The 27,871-nt window shown below is 38.9% G+C and overlaps 1 protein-coding gene across 1 annotated transcript; it reads right to left on the bottom strand.

Moving 5' to 3' along the window:
- Window positions 1-43: 43 nt before the first annotated feature.
- On the bottom strand, window positions 44-27,871 carry LOC142623272 (protein TONSOKU). Its single transcript, XM_075796662.1, has 20 exons — window positions 27,446-27,871; window positions 26,342-27,139; window positions 24,494-24,670; window positions 24,103-24,194; window positions 22,299-22,397; window positions 20,468-20,949; window positions 20,172-20,215; window positions 19,814-20,080; window positions 19,447-19,591; window positions 18,593-18,709; window positions 10,923-11,029; window positions 10,659-10,782; window positions 10,404-10,513; window positions 9,680-9,791; window positions 9,310-9,414; window positions 9,159-9,225; window positions 8,957-9,077; window positions 8,682-8,849; window positions 867-984; window positions 44-784 (listed from the first exon to the last, which is right to left on the bottom strand). The coding sequence occupies exons 1-20, from the start codon at window positions 27,719-27,721 to the stop codon at window positions 237-239; spliced, it is 4,077 nt and encodes a 1,358-aa protein (XP_075652777.1). The 5' UTR covers window positions 27,722-27,871; the 3' UTR covers window positions 44-236.

Raw genomic sequence — 27,871 nt, 5'->3', positions numbered from 1 at the left:
TTTGTCAATTCCATGGTATCACGACATAAAGAAACCACAATAACCAAACATTAAATCATTTATAAATCAAACATGTGTAGTAGGTACTATACAGAAGTGAACCCCAGCTACATTATCTGACAATGCACCATATGGTATTAAGGACACTGTACACAATTCTCAATAACTTATGGATAACTGCTTCCGTGAATCTGAATTCCTTCGGAAGAAGCTCCAAGGGCAAGGAGGAAGGGGAACTAATTTTTCTTGCAGCAAGGTTTCAAATTGCAACACTTATTTCCCTTCACAAATAAATGGATTGTCTGGTCCTCAATGTGCCTCTCCACAGAACTAGGTCTTAAACTCGACCATGCAGTGTACAACGTTTCTGCAGCTTTTGTTGATAAGCCATTATTGCTAAGATCCAGTACGCATAAGTTCTTTGCCATATGAATGGCAGTTGAAAGCTGTTGAATAAACTGGCAGTAGGGAGACAAAATATTTCTTTGACATGAACTTGCACAACTGTCATCAATTCCAGCAGATGCAGCTGCTTCTACTCTAATTGAAGCATCTTCACTATCAGCAACTTCGAGTTGTTTGCATTCATTGTTCATAGCACATAGAAGAGGCTCGGCATTGTCCACTTCTTTGGTTACATACACATTTGGGGAAGATTCAGACATGTTGAGTTCTTGCTTTAAGATTTCTGGGCACCCCTGTCCAATTATGTCATGTTGTAGACTAGAGTGTTTACCCTGGTCAACATTATCAGCAAGACGGAGCCCTTGAAGAGAGTCATTTCCTGCCAGAAACATCAAAATCAACATTTGAAAAGACAGTTTCTAGGACTAATACTGAAAGCAAAGTTGGCTTATGTTTTTAACCTGCTAGTGCTTGAACTATCTGAAGAACCCCAGCAAGCCCAAGGTGACACTTGTTAAGAATCAAAACTTTTAGGCAACATTGAGGGTTCAGAAGCAGTGACGATAATGCATTGGCACCCTGTAATCATGCTTGCGGTCAGGCAGCCATAGAATACAGAAAGCTTAGATACAAATTATCATTATTGACCAAAAAAATCACTTAGAAGCATAACATAATGGATGACCTCATGCAAAATTTTCTCAAATTACCAAAGAAACTGAAAACATTGAATTCAAACAAATAAAAAGTACGTTGATTCTATGAACTTAATCATCTTCAAACTAGTTTTGACATTGATATTATTTTCCATAGGATTTAGGAGAGGCCCGACTACCTCAAATTAGTCAAGAAGTTTTGTTTCCGGTGAATGTTTCTTTTCTGGTTTGGATCGATATGGGTGGATTTCGCAGTTTTTTTATTGAATCGAAGTTGTTTCAGTTGGTGGTTGAGGAAGGGGGGAACTTCTTCTCCCTTAAGATTTTTGAACGAGGGAAGTATTTCATGCACTCAGTTTTTATGGGTAGGAACGCAGCACGTTCGTTAATGCAGAGCTTGGAACAAACGGTGATTGGGGTTAACCCCAAACAATTTTTCACGCTAAGGGATGGAGACACCGCCTACACAGTGCAACGGGGTTCTAACCTGTTTGGGCAATTTATACTAGTAACAGAATTAAAAATTGGCGGGATGAGAAGATCGATCATTATTCCGGCAGGCAAGGCACAACAAGGTTGGAGGGCTTTTGGAATTGAATTACGGAGAATGTTGGAACCTTCTCATTATGCGTTGGGTTCAAAAGCTTTACTGTACAAGGCTAAGTCGGGTTCAGTGATTCATCCTTCTCGGTCCTTTGCTGAAACGGTAAAAGCGTCTGTGCAAGTAAGGAAGCATTTGCACCAGCCCCCCAGTAGTGAGATAGGGAAGTTTCATGTGGTGGAGAACACAACGCAGCCTCCGAGAGACGAAGTTGGGATTCAGGTGGTGGCTGTTGAAGTTCCGGCTGATAATGCTATGCTGATTGCCGTGGGTGGTGTGGAGGGGAGTCTCCATGGTAGTAATGGGGATGCTAGGTCTAAGGAGAAAATCCTGGAACATAATAAATTCAAATTGAATAATTTGAATTTGAATGAGGTTGTTTCTGGTAAGGAGCGTCAAAGTAGGAGGGCTGGCTGGTTAGGGAAAGGTTTGATTGTGGAAATAAATGAATTTGGTAAGAGGCGGGTGTCTTGGCAACGTTACTGGGGTGAAAAGCAAGCTGTAAAGTGGGTGGCACGTAAGGATCTTTCTGCCCAGGTTGTGAATAAAGGAATGGACAATGGGCCTTCTAAAGCCCATGCAGTTAAGAGTTGTTCAGGCCCATTATTGACTAGCCCATTTGTTTTTGAGGCAGGGGCTTGCTCCAAGCAGTCGGAAAACAATTCCAGCCCAGGAATTACGGACCCATTTGTTGAGGATGGTAAGTTAGAGTCAAGCGATTCTGGCCTGAGCTCATTCTCGAAGGGTGCGAGTGCTAAGGTGCTCCCAGCGAGTTCGGCGATGGACTCTTTACCACAAAGTGGGCTGACGGTGGCTCCGATGGTCACTATGGGCTCGTTGTCTTCCACATCGACACCGGAAATTACTGGCGGAAGTGGGTCGAGCATTCCGGTGAGATTGAGCTGGCTTACCTAGGTCCCCGACGTGCCGATATTGACAGCGGATGTGGTCAATGCTGACGGTGAGGTGGTTTCAGCACCAGTAGTTACGAATTGTCCTTCGGTGGAGCTGCCGGAGACGGAGGTGTTGTCTGCAGGGGACCTGTTAGAAGTGATGGTGGAGAGGACGTCATCTCCGACAACGACGAAGGACGTGGATGATGAATTATTTGGTCTGGAGGTAAGGGTGACGGAGCAGGAGGCTTCTGATGGTAAGGTGGTACTTCATCCTTCTCTCACTATTAGGGAATGGGTCAGTGATTTGGACAAATCTTGGGGTAATTCCAAAGAATGGATGCTCCAATTGCGGGATGGTCGACAAGTAGTGATTCCGTTATCTATATATCGATCTCCAGAAAGTGTGTCGGAGGGCTCATTCACTGATATAGAGACAGTAACGAGTGTAATGATTCTTTTATCAATGACGGTCAGATGGTTAGTTGGGCAGAGGACTGTGATGGGTTAGTTGATTCTTGGTCTATTGTAAAGGAGGCAGAGGAGGAGATGGGGGATTTTAATGAGAGGTCGATGAATTGGGAGTGTAGTGGCAAGCCTTTAGTTGTGGTACCTCTGGCCACAGAAGTTCCTTTGGAACTGGAGTGTAGTGCTGAGCCGGGGGTTGGGTGTATGGAGTCGATTGATGGTGATAATTTATCACAATGGGTAACAAATCGGATTAAGGCTTTTAGAAAATCAGTGGGCACTTCGTTGGAAGGTTTTGAGGAGCAGATTACGGGTTTGTTGCTGGCTATAGAGGCCAGGAAAAATGATAAAAAGCTTAAGGCAGTAAATGATCAAATGAAACATGGCAGGTCAAGGCAAAAAGGTCAGCAGGATTTGAAGAATTTATTGACATCTATGAATGTCGAGGTTGGTTCCACGAAACAGAGGAATGTCAGTAAGGAGAGGGCTGTGGTGGTTCATCAATGAATTTGAAGATTATTTCTTGGAATGTTAGAGGGCTGAATGATCGGGATAAAAGGCTTTGGGTTCGTAATTTGGTCAGGAGATGGAAGCCGGATGTTATTTGCCTTCAAGAAACTAAAATGGAGCTGATAACTAGAGCTGTGATTCATAGTTTGTGGAGGGGTCAACATGTTGATTGGTCTTATCTAGGCTCTTGTGGAGCTTCTGGGGGGGTGTTACTGATGTGGGATACACGGGTTGTGTCTAAAGAGGAGGAAGCTGTGGGGCGATTTTCAGTCTCTTGTAGATTTACATGTGTGACAGATCAATTTGTTTGGGCATTTTCTGGCATTTATGGTCCTAACTCTGTGAGAGAAAGAAGGTTCTTGTGGGAAGAATTATGTGGTTTGAACAGTTGGTGAAATGTCCCATGGTGTGTGGGGGGGGACTTTAATGTGGTAAGGTTTCCTTCTGAGCGTTCTGGTGTAACCTCTTTTACTGCTGCTATGCGGGAATTTTCCTATTTTATTTCTGAGTAAGGCCTCATGGATATTCCGCTTCAAGGGGGATCTTTCACTTGGTCTAATGCTCGTGAATATGTGGCTTAAAGAGGAGGGATTCGTGGAGAGGGTGCGCGCTTGGTGGAAATCTTATAATGTCCAAGGAGCTCCAAGTTTTGTGTTGGCCACTAAACTGAAGCTGTTGAAAAATGATTTGAAGAAATGGAATGTGGATGATTTTGGAAATGTTGAGGATCGGGTGAGAAAATTGTGGCAAAAGCTTAATGATTTAGAGATGATTGAGGATAGTCGAGCTTTAGTTGTGGAGGAAAGGCTGGAGTTGGAGAGAGTTCGGGGTGAATTAGAAAAAGTAACTTTGATGGAGGAAATATGTTGGAGGCAGAAGTCTAAAGTCCTTTGTATTAGAGAAGGAGACAGGAATACCAGATTCTTTCATCGTATAGCTAACTCTCACAGAAGAGTTAATTCCATTGATAGGCTCATGGTGGATGGAGAATTGTCTTCAGATCAGGAGGCTATAGCACGTGGTATTTCTCATTTTTATAGGCAGCTATATGCTGAAACTGTGGCTCATAGACCTTTATTAGATGATGTGGAGTTCTCTTGTATCTCGTAGGAGGATGCACTTTGGCTAGATAGGCCATTTGATGAGGAAGAGGTGTTTGGGGTGATTAGTGATTTTAAGGGTGATAAGGCTTCTAGCCCGGATGGTTTTTCTATGGCGTTCTTTCAGTCTTACTGGTGTATTTTGAAAGCTGAAATTATGGCAGTGTTCCATAATTTTCATACTCAGGCTGTGTTTGAGAAGAGCCTTAACGCTTCTTTCCTTGTTCTTATTCCCAAAAAGGTGGATGCTGTGGAGATTAAGGATTTTCGGCCTATTAGCTTAGTTGGTGGGATTTACAAGATTATTTCTAAAGTGTTGGCCAATCGGCTTAGAAGGGTGGCACATGGGCTTATCTCTAATTCTCAGAATGCATTTGTGCAAGGTAGACAGATATTGGACTCCTTTTTTATTGCTTCAGAATGTATTGATAGTAGATTGAAGTCAGGTGTTCCAGGAGTGTTGTGTAAGTTGGATGTGGAGAAGGCATATGACCATGTGAGTTGGGGTTTCTTACTGTATATGCTTCAGCGATGTGGGTTTTCAGAGAAATGGAGGAAATGGATAATGTGTTGCATCTCTACTGTTAAATTCTCCGTTCTGATCAATGGTAGTCCTTCTGATTTTTTTGGTAGTACTAGGGGGATTCGGCAAGGGGACCCCTTGTCTCCGTTGCTATTTGATATTGTTATGGAGGGTTTGAGTCGTATGTTGGAAGTGGCTGCTACATCTGGTCAGTTTCGGCTTCTTCGTAGGTAATACAATTGTAACTTGGTGATGGTGTCTCATCTTTTGTTTGCTGATGACACTCTTATTTTTTGTGATGCTGATCCTACGCATATAGCGTGTTTGAGAGCAATCCTGGCTAGATTTGAGGAGGTCTCAGGTTTAAGGATTAATTTGGGAAAATCTGAGTTGGTCCCTATAGGGGTGGTCTACAATATGGATGTTTTGGTGGGGATGTTGGGTTGTAGGCAATCCTCTCTTCCTTTGAGATACTTGGGGCTACCATTAGGAGCTAAGTTTAAGGAGTTGTCAATTTGGAACCCTATTTTGGAGAAGATGGAAAGGAGATTAGCAGGGTGGAAGAGGTTGTATCTATCTAAGGGGGGTAAGGTAACTCTTATTAAAAGTACCCTCTCCTCCTTACCTACATATTTCCTTTCCCTTCTGCCTATACCTGGGAAGGTGGAAAATCGTATAGAGAAGATACAACGAGATTTTTTGTGAAGTGGTATTAATGGTGACTCTAAATTACACTTGGTCAGTTGGGCTCAGGTTTGTAAACCGATGCAGGTTGGAGGGTTGGGTATTAGAAGTTTGAGGAGTTTTAATGCTGCCTTGTTAGGGAAATGGTTATGGAGGTATGGCTTGAAGACCGATGCTCTTTGGAGGAGGGTTATAGAAGTGAAATATGGGAATGATTGGGGTGGTTGGTGCACAAAAAAGGTGACCAGTGCTTATGGCGTTAGTTTGTGGAGACATATTAAGAGTGGTTGGATGAGTTTTTCTAAACTAATTCGGTATGAGGTAGGGGATGGTTCTAGAGTGAAGTTTTGGAAGCATGTATGGTGCAGAGATCGTACTCTCCAAGAGGCTTTTCTGGAGCTCTATTGTATTTGTAGAACAAAGGATTCTTCAGTAGCGGAGATTATGTGTTGGTCTGGTGGGAGGATTCATTGGGATGCTAAATTTCGTCGTCCTCCACAAGATTGGGAACAAGAATCCTTTGATTGTTTCATGGATATGGTTTACTCTTCGTCGGTAAGAGGATTGGGTCCGGATCGGTTATGTTGGAAGCCAGCAAGGAATAGAGGTTTTGAGGTTAGAGGATTCTATCTTTCTTTCTTCCCTCATAGCATCTTATCCTTCCCTTGGAAGTTGATTTGGAAATCGAAAGTTCCTCCAAGGGTAGCTTTCTTTTCGTGGTCTGCTTCTTTAGGTAAGATTTTAACAACAGATAATCTCCGTAAACGACGTGTGATTGTTCTTAATTGGTGCTATATGTGTAAGAATTGTGGGGAGTCGGTGGATCATCTACTTCTTCATTGCCCCATTGCTTGTGAGCTGTGGTCGTTGGTGTTTTGCTTGTTTGGAATTCATTGGGTTATGCCTCAAAAGGTTATTGAGTTGTTTGAGTCGTGGCAAGGTAAGTTTGGAAGACAGAAATATAGAGCTGTGGAGAATTGTGCCTCATTGCGTGTTATGGTGTATTTGGCGCGAAAGGAATGCGAGATGCTTTGAGGGCTGTGAAAGCTCTATTTTAGAGATTAAGTCTTCTTTCTTACACACTCTCCTAGATTGGAGTGTGGTTTTTTGTCATTTTTCTTGTTCTTCCATTCCTGTTTTACTTGATCGTTGTAATCTTGGTTTTTGATTTATGCCCCCATAGTACATTCCCAATGTACTCGGGTTGGCTATTCTTCATTTTTTAATAAAATTTTGTCGTTACTTATCAAAAAAAAAAGTTTTGACATTATTATGCAGAGCCAGAAAGTTCTGTTGAACTTAGGGAATATCAGGGTTACAGACTTAATGTGATTTACAATGGGACCAAAACAAATGCATAGGAGGAAGAAGTATAATTACAGGGAATGTTTCTTGTGGGAAGAGCTTAAAGAAAAATCAGAACTATTTCAATCAACAAACTAAACTTGAATTGCAAAAAATCATACAAAAACATAATCAGTTGTGTGTGTGTGTGTGTGTATACATATATATTGATAAGTAAAAGGAGTTTTATTAAAACCCAAAGAAAAGAAGTCACCCAAAGCATACGAGGGGGACAATACAATCAGAGCCACAAATTACACAAATCCATCAAATCAAAAATAGAAGATAAAGAAAAAAAGCCCAAAGAGGATATCCAATCCAACAGAGTTCTTAAAATGAACATCTTAAAATCCAGTAAGTTTCTTTCAAGATCTTCAAAACTTCGAGCGTTCCTCTCCCTCCAAATACACCACATAACACAATGTGGAATGGCTTTCCAAATAATACCATTTCTATGGTTTCCAAAGCATCCTTGCCAAGCAGCAAGAAGGTTAAAAATCGATTTAGGCATTACCCAATACACACTGAACAGCCTAAACACCATAGACCATAATTCCAAGGCGAATGGGCAGAGAAGCAATAAATGGTCCACTGTTTCTCCATTTCCCTTACACATGTAACTCCATTCCAACACCCCCTATATCTGTATAGGGTGTTTGGGCCTCATTCAAAACCGATTTTGGCTGTTCCGGCATGATTCAAGGCCGATTTCGGCCTGTTTCGGTCTGTTTCAGCCGTTTCGGCTACTGACCGATACGACCCAATACGGCCAATACGTACCGATTCTGGCCGAATCGGCCCGGTTCAGCACGAATCGGCCCGGTTTGGCGCGATTCGAAGCCGAGTCGGCGCGAATCCGTGAAAAAAAAAAAAAAAAAAACTCAGACGCAGCACCGATGCAGGCAACCGCGTCAGGCCATGTCAAACTCGAGTGCGGCACCCTCCCAGCCGCATCCGTGCTTTCTAGTTGAAAAGGGGCAGAATCTTGTCCCATTTAACTAGATGTAGCTTAGACTCATCTCCCATCCCACTCGAAAGGAAATTCCCCTGAATTTGTTCAAGGCAACTAGCTACCGCACTAGGGATAGGAAAGAAAGAAAGGTAGTATGTGGGCAAAATTAGAAAGAGTACTTTTGATTAAATTAATTCTACCTCCCTTCAAGAGATACAAGTGCTTCCACCCCACCAACCTCTTCTCCATTTTCTCAATGATAGGATTCCAGATCAACTTTTCATTGGATTTAGCTCCCAGGAGCTAGCCCAAATACTTCATTGGGCACTTCCAATCCAAAAGTACTCTTGCATGTGTAGGGGCAAGAGTACTTTTACAATTTTCTCCACCTCGCCCACCCTCACTTGTAATAATATATAGAAATGTAAAGAAAGGGTATTTTAAAATGTCAAAATTTGGCGATAGATCAAGAAACTAATTATAGGAGACTGCATAAAAAGTATAATTTTATGCAATAAAGCTCTTGGAAGTGATGAAGAACAAACCTCTAGCAAAATAGGATTTCCTGCAAGGTTCAGCTCAACAATGCTACACATGATATCATTGTTGAGTCCAAGAGCGTATTTAGATGTCAGTCCACAATATGAAAAGTCAAGCTTGACAAAGTCTTGAAACCCATTGAACAATGATTCAGTTAATTGCAATGCCCCATCCTGCAGATAGATCAATGTAGTCATAAGCAGGAGATAAATGCCTAGAGTTGTAGTCAACCTGCAAGGTTACAATAATAACAAGAAGACAGAGAATGACACAAACTCACAGTTCCAATACTGGAGCCCTCGAGCATCAATCCTGACAAACATGCAGTTCGGGCAAACTGGCAAAGGCTATCAATAACGGGCTTGCTTAGCTTTAAACCATTCAGATTCAGTTCTGAAAACCTATATAAAAAGAGAGCTTAATTTTGTACGTTCACATCAATAGGCCATTTTAAAAACCCTGAGATTTTAAATTGTTAAAACCTTTTCAAAGTGGCAAGCTTGCCCAGTAGATTGGTTATGGCATTTCCTGAAATAGGGTCATTATATCCTGAAAAAGAAGAGGGTTGGACAACCTAGTAAGATACAGATAAAGTATACATTGTTCAAGACCTACTTGGAAAGTCAAGCATACCTATACAAAGTTGTTCAAGTACAGATCCAGCACTCAGTCCATCAGCAACCTTTTGAATTGTTCTAGATGTGATTGAACAGTGCTCTATATTCAAGCTACAAAGGCCTACAAAACAGAGAACACAAGTGATCTGATTATCTCTTGACAGCAAGAATCCATAATCAAGTATATTTGACAGAGATGAACAGTTGATAATAGATATCCTTGAATTCCACAAAGCTTTACCTCCACAAGCTGGTATGAAACAACATTAAATGCACATGATATATTAAGATAAATAAATAAAAAGCAGGAAAAAGCTATTGACGATAATGGAGATGACACTGAAATAAATATTAAAATTAACTGGTCTGTGGGAATAGCACTTTACCCTTGCAGTTTTCCAAAATAGTGGAAAGATAAGATCCACAAGCATCAGTAAGACGGTTTCCAGAGATATTCAGCACTTCAAGTCGAGCAAATAGCACAGGGCATTCACAAATCTGAAGATTAGAAAGATAAATAAATAAGTAATGAGCTTATAATAAAAACCAAATTAAAAATTACGGTATTTCCCACTTTAGTCATGCTACTAATGAATTAAAATCTAATTCAATTAAGTAAATCTCAACTTCTCCATGGAACTTCCAAATAATATATGTATCACTATGCCAGAGTTGAAAAACCTATTCCTTAGAATTTTGCCTCAAATAAGGTATGATAGAGACAATACTAGGTGCATCCTAAAACTCCTCCCCTTCCATTGGTTGAATTGGACCCAATACTTCCTCTTGTAAAAAGGTAGAGGTACCAGGCTACAAAGGCTGTTGGGCACAACATCATGGTGTTGTATTATGTCCTGCTATAAGTTCAATCTTCACTATACCAGCCCTTGAGTCCAGGGATACCCATGCTGTCTCCTTGTTAGATAGGTTCAACCTGATACCTACTACCCCACTCTAGCAGCAAACCAAAGGGGAGAGAAAGGTTCAATTTTTTAGAGAAATCAATATTTGACTATAGAATGAATGAGGAAGCTGAATAATTTAAAAGAAATCACTACCTAAAGTTTTCAACATGCAGAAGTGCAAATGGTTGCAAACAAAGTTACAAACCTGAAACAAAGCAGTTGGACCAAATCGATTGCAATGCAGATCCAAAGTTAAGCCACCGTAATTTTGGCCTGATGCAAATACTTGTTGAAGTTTCTCTATTGTTCTATTTCCTGGGGATGAGCAAGCCAATGCACGACTATTAATAATTAAAGAATCACAATACTTGTTGCTTGAATTAATGTAAAGAGAATTGAAGAGAAATGCTGCTGTTCAGACACAATGAGAATAGATGAGCTTGAAGCTGGAAATCATTACCCAGCAAATTGTGAGAAAAGTCAAGCACTGCAAATGTTTTGTGGGCATGCAGTGCATTCAACAATGGAGTTATTGATAAATCTTGCAATTCACATTCAGACACAATCACTTCATCATCTGAAACCTGGTAAACAAAAACATACATCCTGAATAAACAAATTTATTCCAACTCTCAAGCAAGAAAATCAAAGAACTGTCATGCAACGATGATTAAAACATAAGTAACAATAGTATTAAGCTTTTCCCTCGTTCACCAGCAACTACCTCCATTCTATTATTGTATAGTTTCTTCATCAGCCTCTTGTTAGGTGCCTCGGATAATTCATTGCAGCTGTCAATGTACAGTTTTATCAGAGGCTTCTGAACCCAGCCTGGAAAGAAAACAAAAAAATTAAACAGATATCTCACTAACAAAAGTACATTTATGTAATGTAAGTTTAAAAAATAATATAATGCAGAAGTATCCAATGCACAAGATAAGCCTATCTATTCCTTTTTCCTAATTAAAAGACTGACAACAAAATTTGTGCAGCCAACATGTCATGTATGCAACATAAGTTAACATGCTACCAAGATTTCAGAACCAAAGTTGAGCTCCATAATAATGTTTTCCATGAATTCCATTCCAAACCATCATCCCTCGAAACATTTGCACAAACACATTCATTCCATAGAGCAAGGACCTGATTTGATTAGTCTTTATCACTGTAAACACTTTTGATGTGGTATAATTCCACTATAAGAACTCCCATTAGCTAACTAGCAAAAACAAACAAGGGGGAGACACAAAAAGAAGACAAGATAATCCTCATCTGCTTGAGTATTTAGCTACATTCAAAGTAGCCTTCCCAATAGCTTCCAAAATTGATCAACTCTGTCCTTTTCAAACTACCATGAATAATTACATGGTTTGCCCATATGTAACAGTCAATCACAAAGATGAAAATAAGACTAGTACACAATGTCTTTCTCAGCTAAGCAAAGTGGCTTGAGGAGTAATGTGGAATTAATAATAATAAAGGCAAATTACCCCATTGTCTTTGATTTCTCTATGTTATGTTTCACTTATTATTATGTCTTCAGTATTTTAAAAAGGTCATGTGACTAGCATATGACTTTTAAAGAAGTTCAATGAATAGGATTCATTTTCTTCTTATAGTTGTAATCTTGTTTTTGCTTGAAATTTTTTCTTCAACCCTTCTTCCACACCATATCTAAGTTCTTCCCAAAGCAACAAGTAGTATCAGAGCAAAAGATTATAATCTAAGCGCATAATTCATATTCGAATCAAAATGTTGCAATTATAAGTTATGGTTAGTCATGGTTGATGTCATGGGGTAGAGTAATCAAGGGCAACAGATAGAGATGGCTAAAATGAGGCATATAATTGAAGATTTGTTTCGAGTTGTACAAGTTCTTCAGCAACCAGGAACTAGCAAGAACTCATATGGAGATTCTGGAAGCCGACTACAAACCCTGGGACATATCAAAAGGTGGTATGAAGATATAGAAGAACAAAACCACTTTCTTGATACAAATAGAACGTGTGAAACATGACAGATCGGAGGATCGGTTGGTGTGTTCAATTGAATTGAATCAAAATTTTGAAAGAGTTTTTTTTTTTTTTTGATAAGTAAGAGTGATATATATACACAAAAGGATACTCTATGCATGAAAAACATAGAGCAAACCTAGAAAAAACAAGAGGAAGAAAACAGAACAAAAATAAAAAAGAAAACCAAACAACAGAAAAACTACAAAAGAGAAAGGGAGCTAAAAAAAGAAGGGAAAGAGTCACTAGTCGTGAGTCCCCAAGCCCTAGACCAATCAAAAAGAGTCCCACTAAAAGAAGCAAGCAACTGATTACCGGTGCTATCCAAATCCTCAAAAGTCCACCGATTCCGCTTCTTCCAAACACACCATAGGATGCCCAATGGAACTAAATTCCAAATCTGAGACGAGTGCTTCCCCAACCAATTCCACCAGCCAAAAAGCAAATCTGGTATTGATCTAGGTATATCCCAAGACAAGCCAAAAGTTCTAAAGCCATCTCATAATGAAGAAGTAAGTGGTCTACCATCTCTCCACAGTGACGGCACATAATGCACCAATCCACAAAATCCAATCTCCTCGATCTCAAGTTATCACCCGTTAGGATCTTATTCCAAGCTACACACCAAACAAAGAAAGAAACTCGCCTAGGGGCCTTTACTCTCCATATAGCTTTCCAAGGAAAGACAATTGAAGGACAATCTCTTAATTTATTATAGTTTGAAAGAGTTTGTACCATAGGTATTCTTCACCAATCTATGATGTCTACTTTGATGATGGTGATTTAGAGGTGAGCACCTTTCACCAATCTGACTCGTTGTCCCACTATTAGGGAATTGGTTGGAGATTTGGATAAATCATGGGGTAATTCTAAAGACTGGATGTTACAACTGAGAGATGGTAGGCAGATAGTGATTCCACTGTCATTTTATCGGTCTCCAAACAGCGAGTCAGATTGCTCAGTCATGGAGGGAGAAGCTGGTACAAGTGATAATGCTTTTGTCACAGATAGGAAAATTGTTAGCTGGACTGAGGAGCGTGATAAGGTGGTTGATTCTTTGTCTGTTGTTAATGGGTCGAAGGATGAGCTATAGGAATTTGATGAAAGGTTGATGACTTGGGAGAGAGGTGGGGAGCCCTTATTGTGGTACCTTTGGCCACAGAAATTCCATTGGAAATTGAGTGTAATTCTAGGATGGAGCTTGAGCGGAAGGAGAATGTTGATAGCAATCAATTATAACTGCGGGTAACTAATAGGATTAAGGCATTTAGGAAATCTGTGGGGACTTCTTTAGAAGGTTTTAAGGAGCAAATGACGGGTCTATTATTAGCTTCAGAGGCCCCAAAAAAAAAAATAATCAGCAGCAACAAGACATAGGTACTCAGAAAAAGCTGGTTTCATCAGGGCAGAAGGGCCAGCGGGAACTAAAGAATTTAATGACCTCTTTGAATGTTAAATTTGCGTCAACTAAGTTAAGGAGTGTCAGTAGTGAGAGGGCTGTTGTGGTGCATCAATGAATTTGAAGATTATTTCTTGGAATGTTAGGGGGTTGAATGAGCGGGATAAAAGGCTTCAGGTTAGAAACTTGATTAGAAATTGGACGATTGATATTGTTCGTCTTCAAGAAACTAAATTGGAGTTGAAAACCAGAGCTATGATTCGCAGTTTGTGGGGTGGCCAACATGTTGGTTGGTCATATTTAGGTTCTTGTGGAGCTTCTGGAAATGTGTTGCTAATGAGAGACACGCGGGTTGTAGATAAAGTGGAGAAAGCAGTGGGAAGCTTTTCGGTGTCTTGTAAATTTAAAGGATGGTTAACCAATTTGTTTGGGCATTTACTGGAGTGTATGGTCCGAACTCAGTGAGAGAAGGCCGTTATGGGAGGAATTGTTTGGATTAAGCAGTTAGTGGAATGTTCTTTGGTGTGTGGGAGGTGACTTTAATGTGGTAAGATTTCCTTCCAAACATGTTGGTTCTACTGTTTTTACAACTGCTATGCGTGAGTTTTCTAATTTTATTCCTAAGCAAGGTCTAATTGATATCCCACTGGAAGAAGGAATTTTTACTTGGTTTAATTCTAGGGAAGTTGAGTCGAAGGCATGGTTGGATAGATTTTTGTTCTCTGTAGATTGGGAGGCTAAGTTTCCTACTGTGTGCCGAAGAAGAATGTCTAAGCTTTTATCGGATCACTTTCTGATTGTCCTAGAGGGTGGATCCTTCTAGCATAGAGGTAGGGGGCCATTTAGATTTGAGAACATGCGGCGGCTTAAGGATGAAGGCTTTGTGGATAGGGTGCATTCCTAGTTGGATTCTCATCATTTTCAATGTGCTCCAAGTTTTGTGTTGGCAAACAAATTGAAGTTGTTGAAAAATTATATGAAAAAATGGAATGTTGAGGTGTTTGGAAATGTAGAAGAACAAGGAAAACAGTTGTGGAAGGATCTTAATCAGTTTGAAACTATTGAGGAGAGTTGTGGTCTAACGGAGGAGGAGAAGCAAGATTTGGAAAGAATCCGAGGGGAGCTTGAAAAAGCTTCTCTTTTGGAAGAAATATGTTGGAGGCAAAAATCTAGAGTACTTTGTGTTAGAGAAGGAGATAGGAATTCAAAATTCTTCCATCATATAGCCAATTCCCACAGAAGATTTAACTCCATAGATAGGCTTATGGTGGATGGAGAGCTTTCTTCGGACCCGGAGGTCATAGCAGAGTATATTTCTCGCTTCTATAGGCAGCTTTAGTCTGAAGATGTGGTTAATAGACCTGTACTTGATGACGTGGAATTCTCTAGAATTTCTGAGGATGCTATTTGGTTAGATAGGCCGTTTAATGAGGATGAGGTGTATGGGGTGATCCATGGTTTTGATGGCAATAAGGCTCTTGGCCCAGATGGGATTTCCATGGCTTCTTTCCAGTTTCGTTGGAGTGTGTTGAAAGTAGAGATTATGGAAGTTTTTCAGAACTTTCATACTCAAGCTGTATCTAAGAAGAGTCTTAATATTGCTTTTCTTGCCCTTATTCCTACAAAGGCAGATGCTATGGAGATCAAGGATTTCAAGCCAATCAGTTTAGTTGGTGGGATGTACAAGATTATTTTGAAGGTGTTGGCTAATCGGTTCCGAAGGGTGGCACATGGGCTTACTTCAGGTTCTCAAAATGCATTTATAAAAGGTAGACAAATTTTGGATTCCATGTTAATTGCTTCTAAATGTATTGATAGTAGATTGAAGACAGGGATTCTAGGGGTATTGTTTAAGTTAGATGTGGAGGAAGCATATAATCATGTGAATTGGGTTTTTCTAATGTATATGTACCAACGTTGTGGGTTTTCAGACAAGTGGAGAAAATGGATTATATGTTGCATCTCAATTGTTAAATTTTCCATTTTGATTAATAGGAGTCCTCCGGATTTTTTTGGAAGCTCTAGGGGGATTACGCAAAGGATCCTCCATCTCCGTTGCTCTTTGATGTTGTTATGGATGCTTTGAGCCATATGTTGGATGTGGCTATAGCTGCTGGACAGTTTTGGGCTTCTCTGTAGGTTCTACTCCTACTACATCGATGATGGTGTCCCATCTATTATTTGCAGATGACACCCTTTTTTTTTATACTAATCCTTATCAATTGGTTACTTTGAGGGGGATTCTGAATAGATTTGAGGAGGTTTTAGGGCTGAGAATTAATTTAGGGAAATCAGAGTTGGTACTAGTTGGTGAGGTAAGTAATTTGGATGTGTTGGTAGAGCTGTTGGGTTAGGCAAGTGGTTGTGGAGGTATGGGTTAGAGACAGATGCATTATGGAAGAGGGTTATAGAGATGAAATATGGGAATGATTGGGGTGGTTGGTGCACAAAAAATGTGACAAGTGCGTATGGTGTTAGCCTCTAGAGGTTTATTAGAAGTAGCTAGTTGAACTCCTCTAAACTCTTACAGTATGATGTAGGCGATGGTCCTAGAGTGAAGTTTGGAAGCATGTGTGGTGTGGGGATTGTGCCCTTAAAGAAGCTTTTCTAGGTCCTTTTTGCCTTGTAGGGCAATGAACTCTTCGGTGGCAGAGGTTATGTGTTGGATTGATGGGAGGATTCATTGGAATTTTCAATTTCGTCATGCACCATAGGATTGGGAAGAAGACTCTTTTGATTGGTTTATGGCCATTGTTTACTCTTTGAAAGTGTAGGAAGTTGGCCCTGATAAGGTTTATTGGAGGCCAGCATGGAGTCAAGGTTTTGAGGTTAGAAGTTTCTATCTTTTTTTCTACCCTCCTACTCTCTCCTTCCCTGGGAGGTTGGTGTGGCAATCAAAGGTTACCTTTGGTGTTTTGTTTGTTTGGACTCCATTGGGTTATGCCTCTTAAGGTAGTTGAGTTGTTTGAGTCTTGGCAAGGTAAATTCGGGCGACATCACAATATTGTTTTTTTGGAGACTTGTGCCGCATTGCTTGATGTGGTGTATTTGGAGAGAAAGAAATGCTAGATGCTTTGAAGGATGTGAGCACTCTTTATTAGATATTAAGTCTTTTTTCTTGCATACTCTCCTTGTTTGGAGTGTGGCTTTACTGCATTTTTCTTGCTTTTCCCTTCCCACTTTACCTGTTTTTTGTAGTTTTGGTTCTTGATTTTTGCCCCCACAGTACATCCCAATGTACTCAACTTGGCTTATTTTTTCTTAATAAAAATTTTTTCATTACCTATCAAAAAAATATATTTATTAATAGGAATAAAACATGGTTTCCAAACACACAGGAAATATATACTATGTGTACATCAAATTAGAGGCGTGTACTTCAACACGTATCAAAGGAACTATTCAAGAGGGTTATGCACACCACCATGCAAGTCCTAAGAGTGTTCTTTGGATCTAGAATGTTTGCATACACATATTGATTTGAATAACCCACTAATGTTTGATGAAAATTCTAAAGAGAAATTTTTTAGAGAAGAGGGATATTTCCACTTGGAACAATGTGATTTTTAATAATTCTTCTATTGGCATAAATTTTTAATCTTATTTCATTGTGTTTAGGAAGAATTTATAGAGTGAGGCTTAGGTCGCCAAGATCCAAGAGATGTAAGGACAAGGTTGAACCAATTTTTAGAACAAAGTTGTATGATACCAAATGATGATAATTTATTCTACGAATTGAAGGAAAAATCTCAAGTTTGTTATGAACAAGTTCCTATTGGCATATTAAGGCCAAGGAACTATTTCTAGATGTACTTACCATGACATAGAAAAAATTGAACAACAGTATCCAAGACTCCAATAGATCATGGAAAATTGATATAAAAGAATTTAAAAGGTCCATTAGTGCACTGTCTTATGTATTGAGTATTTTAAAAGTTCATGAGACTAGCATGTGACGTTTAATGTAGTTGGTTGGTTAGGATTTAATTGGAATATGTAAGATGAACGGTAAAATTCTAGGGTTACTAGATACCCCTATATATAGCCTATTTTGGCCAATGTAGGCTATATTTTTTTTAATCTAATCTATGAAATTTTCGATTTGAGTATCTCTTGAGCTCTGAGCCTAGAGATCAATCTTTTGGTGTTCCAACTTCAATCCTATTTTCTTCTGCTAGTTGGAATCTTGATTTATTGATGGAGATTTCTTCTCAAACCCTTCCTCTATACTATATCGAGGTTCTCACCGCATTACATAGATATGTGATGGCACAACCATAGCGTCGTTAAAGGAAAAAAAAAAATCCTCTTTGGAAGCTTAAAATTACAGCAAAGTCCAAGAATATGTCCACCCATAAGGACCTGATTAATAATAATCAGGTCCTTCTGGTTCGATTCAATTAAGGTTTGGCTTACTAGTCGAAATAGGATTTCTAAATCTATTAGGAAGGTTAAGTTATAAGTGTGTTATTGTACTCAAACAAGACAGTTAATGAATCAAATATTGAGGCAAGTTAGCCCTATTCTCTCTCTCTCTCTCTCTCTCTCTCTCTCTCTCTCTCACATATTATGTCATTATCCAAATATTGTGCATGTGCACTGTTCACTGATTGTGGCAGATTTGATTATTCTTGAACCCTAACACCTCTTTTAAAAGGTTCTAAAGACTAAACCATAAAATTCACAAATGCTCCTAAACCTACACAAGTAAATCCTACATCGAAGTGGTTCTAACATGCAGCATTTTGGCAAGAGGTATCCATTCTCAAAAATTAAATAGACTGATGCTCAACAGCTCAAGACTTCACCATTGCACTAACATTTAGTATGTAACACCTAATACTGAAAAACATTTCAAACAACTACCCATTTTCCTTCAAATCAATGATAAAAATTTGAAATCATCAAGCATAATCACAATAAATAATGAAAATGAAAGAATCACAACATCAATAAATGTAATAAAGCAATTATAACACGTACCATCAATGAATGCTTCAAGCAAGACTTTTCCCAAATGATCCCTAAGAGTATCAATTTTTTCCAAGGATTCTAAAACTCTTCCACCACATTTCATTTGCTGAATTATGGGCAAAAGACCTAATGAGAAATAAAATAATCCACCATATTAATAAAATCATAACCAACATAAAATAACAATGGAACAAGTACAATAGTGAGTTGCTGGCTGCACCCACCACATTTTCAATTTTTCTACTGATTTGCATCACAAGAGAGAAAAGTATGACAGTAGGGAAACAAAAAACTTGCATGTCTCATTTAGATACAAACGTTTACAGAGTAGGTAGCCAAGGCTTTTTGTGTGGAAGCCAAGCTTTGTGATTGTCAAGTGAAGTATTTATGGTTTACCACTAAAGCCAAGATAGTTCAAACTTCAAACTGCAGTCGACCCAACAATAAAGTAGGCATGATTTGAGCACAGATGCCATTAGAAAGAGCATTTTTGCTTCTCCAAGTTACTACAGCAACACTATATGTGCCAATATATCTCTCCAATTTACTATAGCAACTCTCTATGTCCCTCCATTTCTAATACACTGCCAACCGTATCTCAAATAGTAAAATACTAGTATCTGAAATCTCCTTCTCATATTGGGGACCACTCAAGATGTTGAGGGATCCAGTTAAATGCATCAGTCATCTTAACTACAACTGAAATTTTTCTGCCACATTTTCTTATGTTCACAAATAACTGAATTGCAACTAACTTCATTGTTAATTTCAATCAGACAGGTTTGTAAGTAAAAAATCACCTTATATGCAAAAAATTTGATAACTTGCAAATACTAGCATGTAATATTCAATAGAGTGCCTACCCTCTGATCTCTTTTCACTGGGAAGTTGTAAGTAGTATAGGCATGCAAGTTCAACCTTCATGGCCTCAGTGCTCAAATTATCACCATCCATGCATAAGCTTGATTCTAAATGTATCAAGTCCTTGTCAATCTTGCAAATAATATGCTGTGCAAACAATATGAAAGACCGTTTAGCAAAATATGAAATTTTTCTATATGAGTTTTGGCCCCCAAGATGAGAGGATGGGAGATTCGAACTAGTGACCTTCGATTCATGAGGTGCGGTCTCTAGCCGATTGCGCTACCCTTTGGGTAGCAAAATACAACAAATTGCAATCACATATTACTATTCAGATACATTTGTACGCATAATTTAAGCAACACTCACATCATGTTCGTCACAAGAAGTATGCAACTTGAGATTGGAAGCATCATGTTTAGGCAATAGGTTTCCAAAGAGATCAATATCACATTTAAACCCAGACGCAGCAAAATCAGATGCAATCAAAACTTCAGCACTACTTGAAGATCTGAACAGTTTGCCATTTGGGGTGGCTACATTAGGACTCTTCGATTTGTATGAACCAGCGCCTTCATCAATATTAACGAGATTGCAGGACCTGGTGGCACATTTGGAGGCAGTTGCTGAGACCTCCTGCCAAACTAAAGGATTAAGCACCAGACACCAACAGAACAACTTGAACGAGGTAGTAATTTTGATCAAGGATTGCAAGAGACTTGTTTACCTGAAATTTGCACTCATGACTTGCTGAATTACTTTTACTCTTCACTGCAATCAGGTAAGAAATACAGCTCAGTATTCTGCTTGTACAGTAAAACGTCCAAAGCACAAATTAGTTTAACAATAAAGCTAGGGACGCAACAAAATCCACAACATTCCTAAATTAGCCTACCCTCTCACATGTGAGCCCTCCACAATCTGCAATTTTTTTTTTTTTAAATGAACCACATATGAGGTAGTACGCAGATTTGGGAATGTTGTAAAAGTGTTGTGTCACTAAGACTCTTAGTTTAAACCTACATTCATCAGATGTAGTAACAGCCTCTACTGGACACTTATCAGGCCTTCCTTTTGAGCGCTCCACCTCATATGGCACTTCACTTTCATCATCAGAAAGGATGACACGAGCACGTTTACGACCAACACCTGTCTGTTGATTGCTGGCTGATATAGACAAAATTTTTGGTAGAACTTTAGCTGGCTGAGTAGAAATATTGTGCTTTTCTGACTGAGCTGCTTTCATTTTAGGCGAATTTTTTGAGGACCGAAGCAGAGAAATCAGAGGTACATCATCATTCAACTCTTCTACACTGGCTACAGAATTTGATCTGCTAGAATTCAATTTACTCATCTCTGGGGAGCAGCATGCATCAGACCTACTTTCTGACAAATGATAGTTCCCTTCTGAGCAAGTTTCAGAGCAGCAATCCTCTGCTACATTATGTGTTTCAAGCTCTTTATCTTTTGACTTCTTCAATTTGTCAATTAAAAGCTGCAATCTCCTACACTGGAGCATCTTTCTTTAGACAATATTTTTTTTTTTGATAAGTAACGATAAAAATATATTAGAGAAGAACACAGCCCTGTACATAGGAAATGTACTAAAGAGGCAAAAACATCAAGAAACCAAATTACAATGATCAAGCAAAATAGGAAGGGAAAGACAAGAAAAAGAAGGTAAAACTAAACACCATTCCAGAAGAGTAAAAAAGAAAAAAGACTTAATCTCAAGAATGGACCGATCGCGATCCTCAAAACTTCTAGAATTCCGTTCCCGCCAGATACACCACATCAAACAGTGCGGCACCATCCTCCAAATCACTATATTGTGATGATGCCTGAAATTGCAAGCCCAACAATCCAATAGATCCACTACCCTTTGCGGCATCACCCAACAAATACCAAACAAGCAAAAGACCATACTCCACATCTCAAAAGCTATAGGACAGTGAAGGAGGAGATGATCAACAGATTCCCCACACCTTTTACACATATAACACCACTCAAGGACAACAAAGTGTCTTTTCCGAAGATTATCAATAGTAAGAATCTTGCTTAGAGCAGCAGTCCAAGAAAAAAAAGCAACCCGGGGGGGAACCTTCGATTGCCATATCATTTTCCAAGGGAAGGGAGTGGCAGTGGAGGGAGGGGAAAAGGAGTGATAATACCCACTCACCACAAAACCACGGCTGCTGGCTAGCTTCCAACAAAGCTTGTCAGAACCTACACCCCGCACCTTTGTGGAATAGATTAAAGCCATACACGAATCCAAAGAGTGTGACTCTTGATCATTCACAAAACGGCGAAATTGTAGGTTCCAAAAAAACTCCCATTTGCATAGCACATAACCTCAGAGACTGAAGCATCCCTTGTCCTACTAATATTGTATAAATCTGGAAACGTCTCCTTAAGAGGACTATCCCCACACCACACATCAACCCAAAACTTCACACGAGTACCATCACCCACATCATACCGAAGAAACTTGGAAAAATTCAGCCAACCCCTTCTAATGGACTTCCACAAACAAACACCATAAGCCCCAGACACAGATTTTGTACACCAACCACCCCAGTCATTATACAAGTGGTATAAAGTCCATTAAAAAATTCACCGAACTTAATAGTTTCTTTTGATAAATAAATAAACTTACAGAAAAGGCCAAGGAGGGTCATAAAACTTAATTTTGCTTATGGAACCACCAAAAATTGTCCCTTCAAGTTAAGTTTACTATAGTTTAAATCAATGTTTTGGCCTATATTCTGCAAAACTTGCAAAGCTTCACCTCCAGCATCATAGAAAATTAAGGGCTAGTCTATATGGTTAAAGAGGATTGCATGATCCAAATTACCTGGCCTCTTCAACATTATCAAATCTTATCATGTGGCTATAGTGCATATTCTCTAGTGCCAAAAGCTGTACAGAAGGAAGGTTAGCTTCAATGGCAATCCTGCAATACATGATAAACTAGATGAGCACAAAGCAATATTGACCTCTTAAGTTAACAATGGTGCATTTGTGCATATTTAAGGATTAATTACTGCTATTGCCGCTAGATCATTTTTTTTTTTCTAATTATGTATCTTTGGATGAATATAAAGCACAATCATAATGATAAGAATCACTTAAACATAAGATGATGATCATGATGACATCTATTCTTAATCCTTTATATACAGCCAAAAGCAGGTTGAATCATGAGGCTCAATTAGTGTAGTGATTAATCATATATTTAATAGTGTGGTTTCACCAAATTATTCATATATGCAAGAAAAAGTTTACCTTGCAATGGGATCAAATTTATATATTTGATGCCATTTATATCTATGCAGAGTAATTGAATAATTTTATTGAGGGATAAAAGGTACTTTAACCCTAATACACATTCATTAATAATAAGTTACGTAACAAGTCTAGCACAATGGTTTTGTGAACGCATCAACGGCTTGATATGTTTGGTCCATTCATGGATCACCACATTGGAAGCAATATGAACCCCCTTAAAGTTAAAAAATAGCTTTAAGCTTAACTGAAATTCCAAGCTTTAGTGTTACAGTTCTTTAGAGCACTATTACAGCTTTTAAAAATAATGAATTGACACAAATACCCATGCTTATTTTTCAAAATGACATTCAAAGCCCACCCATTTGAGAGAGATCTCAAATAATAATAATAATAATAATAATGATGATGATGATGATAATAATAATAATAATTAAATAAGCATTGATCAATAATTGAATTGATTGGGTTTGAGTATGGAAATATAAATAACTTATATTTTCACAGATTGCTATTTTATGATTATTTACTGATCTTTGTTAACATACACTCACTGCCACAGTATATTAACTACTATACACTTGTAATTTGTTTGTTGTAGCAATTAGTCTTTCATATTATAACAATAAAACAGCATTGCCCACTGCCTGAAGACATGCATATCATATTGTAACAACCCCGCCCCAACTGTGTACATATTGTCTGCTTTGGGGCTCATACTCCCTCACAGTTTTGTTCTCCCCCCAAAGTACACAACAGTGGGGGAAAAGGCCTTTACACATCAAAGGGAGGTCACTCCTTATGTGCTTCCCTAGGCAATGTGGGATTCCATGGATTGCAAGACCCCCTTTTGGGTCTCTACAATCCACCCCTTACAGGTACACGCGTCCTCTCGTGTGGGGCTCACACTTCTGGCTAGGGAGTGGCTCTGTTACCATTTGTGAAGACTCCACCCCAACTATGTAGATATTGTCCACTTTGGAGCCCATACTCCCTCACGGTTTTGTTCTCCCCCAAAGCACACAGCAGTGGGGAAAAGGTCTCTACACATTAAAAGGAGATCACTCCTTATAAACACACCCCTATATGCTTCCCTAGGAGATGTGGGATTCCATGGATTGCAAGACCCCCTTTTGGGTCTCTACAATATTGAATAGGTTTCATTTTGGTAATGCAAACAAGATCAAAATAGTTCCAGATGTGTCAGAACCATTTAGGCTTGCTTGCCCAGCATGAAAGAAGCTCCTCTTCTGACTACTCATGCTGATTAGGAATTAATTAATACAACTTTCCTATTACACACACACACACACACACACACACAGATATATATATATATATATATATAGATAGATAGATAGATAGATAGTTACCTGTAGCTCTCTTCAAATGCATCTAGTGCTCCTGTACAATTACCATCACTGTCCAAAATATAACCAATGTTTATTTTTGCTAATGCTTGCCCCTGAAATCAATATTAACTCAAGAGTGAAAATTCACTAATCAACAAATACACAGCACACCCATGGACAGAACTGCCCCCATATACTTTTAACTGTGATGCCTATAATTATCCTACACAACAATCACTATTACTGAAATTTAAGCAACTAAAATTAAACGTACAACTTTATTACTAAGGTCACGTACAAATATATCATAAGAATGATTTCAAGTAAAGTTCCATGCTACTCCTTATCTAAGAAAAACAATAATTAATGTGTATCATATGTTAGAAGATGATAGAACAAAACACCAACTTACCTCCAAGTTGCCAATTGACTTGTATATTTCCCAACTCTTCTTGTACCATTTAATGGCTCTGTCAAATTTTCTGAGCTTCTGGTATGATTCTCCAATATCCAGAAACGAATCACTCAGCTTTTCCTTGTCACATAGTTCACTTGCAACTCTCTTCTTCCTTTTCGCACATTCACGAAGCTAAACATAAAATTTGAATAAGAAATAAAGCCGCATTAAATTGTACAAGAATCTATAACGTAATCTTTGGTAATATTCATAACTTCCAACTGCCTGTTAGATGTATCAAGCACTGTTTATGTGTAGCATAAATATGAAGGCAATACTCCCTTGCCATGTAAATCCAGTTTATTTGCAATATGCCTCAAAGATTTAAGAAAAAAGAAACCATGCGCAGGGTTGGTGGGGGGAAAGGGATATGTACTTTTTTCATTTACGTTCATATTACACCAACTGCATTCAACACTCCCACACCCAAACAAAGACCAAGATTCCCATCTAACCTGGTCAAGTTTCAAAGCAGTATTCGTTTCATTATCTTAGCCAACACATTCCAATTAAAAATAATGGACCGTTGAATCTTTCAAAAACAAAATCGCAAGACTGCAAAATGTCATGTAGGATCTTTAGGACTTCAGCACTAAATTGCAGTCCTTGATGAGATCTTGAATAGGGATTGATGTTATGGGTTTAGATAGGCTTAGGTAATAAAAAGATCAGATCTTGAATGAGTTTGAAGGATGCTTAGTGCTAAAACAGTAAATAGAATGAGAAAGAAAGCAAGATAAACCCTAGACAATCACACCTCAGTTTCTTTTCCTTTTTTTTTTTTAATCAGAAAGAAAAGAAACTTTATTAAATTCAAAAAGAAGAAAAAAAGCCAAGGCCAAAGTACACAGGGAGTATACTAAGGACACTCCAAAGGAGAAGAAAAGCAAGAGTATATGAAAGAAAAAGAACAAAACAAAACAGCCCCAAGATTCAGGAAAGAAGCTGTCCAAAAAGGTAAGAAAGTCTAAACCTGAATTGACATCAGAGCAATACACCTGCTGCCACTCAAACAGAGTGGCAAGAGTACATCAATCTCTCTATTTCTATCTCTATTGAATACATAGAGGCTCTATTGCCACTACTACTCCTAGAAGGACTAGGACTCCTAAATGGGTGAGGCTTCCATCCAATGCTCATGTGCACTAAACAGGACACCAAGCTGACACATGGCCATTTTAAGACATGTGTCATGCCCATTTGGCACTGGTGCACTAGAGGTAAGCCAAACCCGTCCTAGCCCTAAATAACCTTTTTCCTAGAAAGACTAGGACTTCTAAAAAAAATGGAAAAATGGCTCAAAACATAAAATAAGACCAATGGCCCTCTAAACAGCCCATTATAGCACAATCTATAAAAATCTGAAAATTACCAAACTACCCATATTTTAGTATACTTTATGTTAACTGACCCAACAAGTTTCTAACCAAAAGAAAGTTAATATTAAGACTCAATAACAACTAAAGTAGCCTATGAAAGGTAACAAGAAACCCCACATTGAAACTAAACCACAATTTTTAAATCATTTGGTAATCGAATCTTGTTTTTCCTACTACTTAATGTTTGCATCAGTCTTGACATACATACAAACCCAATTAGTTAAGAGGAGACAATAAAGTTATCGAAGATAATGTTTGTGGAAGATTATATCTAGCTAAGCATGTAATTTACAACCCCAATTCAAATAAGAAAATAAATGTGACACTATCCAACAAATTTAAATACTACATTTATCGCTGAAGACTCATCTAACTGTTGAGAAGAGCAGAAAGACAGAAAATGTGTATGGAGCAGAGCATGTACCTTCAACCAATCAAATATCGTTCTTGATTTTTCTATGAGGCAATCAAGAGATGCATACTGATTCAACAAGCACTTCCTCTCACGTGGAGTTCCTCTTGCAACGACCATGTCTCTTGTCAACTTCTTAAGATTCTGCTCTTCTTTCTTCATTTCATCCATTACTTTAATAGCTTCTTTAACAATTTCAATATTTTCATCAATTTGCCTAACCAAAGCATCCTCATCTTCCATGGAATTTGCCAGATCAAGTCCTCTCTGGTAGCAACGAAGTGCTTCCTCATACCTTTGAACCTTATAATGCAATTCAGCAAGGTTGATGTACCCTTTTGCCTCCCCTTCGCAATGCCCAATTTTCTTACAGATCATTATGTCCTTCTCAATGTGCTCCCGAGCTTTATCCCACATCCTGAGCTCCAAGTAAGCTTTTCCAAGGTTGTGGTAGAGCCTGGTGCGCCCATCATCATTTTCATCCACCTCTTCCTCATCACAAATCTTTAATCCTATACTTAATATTTTCAAGGCCTCTTCAAAGTTTTCAAGGTCAAGTTCAAGCAAACCTATATTATTATGTGCATCAACATATTCCTTGAGGAATTTGCTATCCTTAACAGGCGGATTCCTCCTAAGAGTCTCCGCAAGCTTCATGGCAGAGTTGTAATACTTTTTAGCATTCCGAACAGACAAATGGTCAACACTGGATCTCAAAAACATTTCATGATAAGTACGACCGAGTTGGGTGCTGGCCCGTTGCTGCTCAACAAGATCATTGGCATCCTTGGCAAGCTCTAAATGTTTTTTCTAAAGCCAAAAACATTATATAAACATAAAAATATTTCTCAAATTTTAATTAATAACTGTAAAATTGTATCAGCTCAGCTAATGATTGATATTTTTTTTTATAGATACGAAACAAAATTTCAACCTATTGCATCTGGTCCACAATGATTACTCTTTATTAAATTATCAGGCCAAGACAAGAATTGATTTTTGGCATAGGCGGGAATTGAATCCACTCAGCTAAGGTAATGATTCACAGATTTTCTGAAACATATACACACACACACACACACACAAAAAAGAAGAGAAGAGAGAGGCAATATAGACCTGATAAATGAGGGCGTGATTGAAGTCCTGGAGGCGAAGATAGAGTTCGCCGAGGGACTGACACGTGGGCAGCAAGTGCTTCTCAGGCAAGTACTTGATGGAAACGTGGTAGTCGATGCGGAGCCACTTGAGGGCGGCGACGTACTCGCCTCTGCGCTTGAGGATATCTGCAATCACGTTCGCCCACCTGGCCTCCTCCTGCCGATTGCCCTCCGCCTTGGCGCCCTGGTACGACCTCTTCGCTGCGCTTAATTTCGCAACATCCTCTCCACCCATTGAGATCTCTCTCTCTCTCTCTCTCTCTCTCACCAACAAGTTAATAAAGGTTCTGAGTGACTTCTGAGGAGATGTGGGATTTGAATTTTGAACAAGGATTTCTATTTTCTAATCTTTCTGTGGGACTGGGTGGAGACTGTTTGTTTTGGG

Source organism: Castanea sativa, chromosome 2, assembly GCF_040712315.1.
Source record: "Castanea sativa cultivar Marrone di Chiusa Pesio chromosome 2, ASM4071231v1".
Lineage (NCBI taxonomy): Eukaryota > Viridiplantae > Streptophyta > Magnoliopsida > Fagales > Fagaceae > Castanea > Castanea sativa.
This window is presented reverse-complemented; position numbering and strand designations above follow the sequence as displayed.

Bases quoted from the DNA above. Each gene is read 5' to 3' on its own strand.
- LOC142623272 (XM_075796662.1), bottom strand. From the start codon at position 27,721: ATGGGTGGAGAGGATGTTGCGAAATTAAGCGCAGCGAAGAGGTCGTAC. The intron at 10,783-10,922 runs GTAGTTGCTGGT...TTTGTTTACCAG, and splicing joins TATACAATAATAGAATGGAG to GTTTCAGATGATGAAGTGAT. The intron at 8,850-8,956 runs GTGAGTTTGTGT...ATCTATCTGCAG, and splicing joins AGGGCTCCAGTATTGGAACT to GATGGGGCATTGCAATTAAC.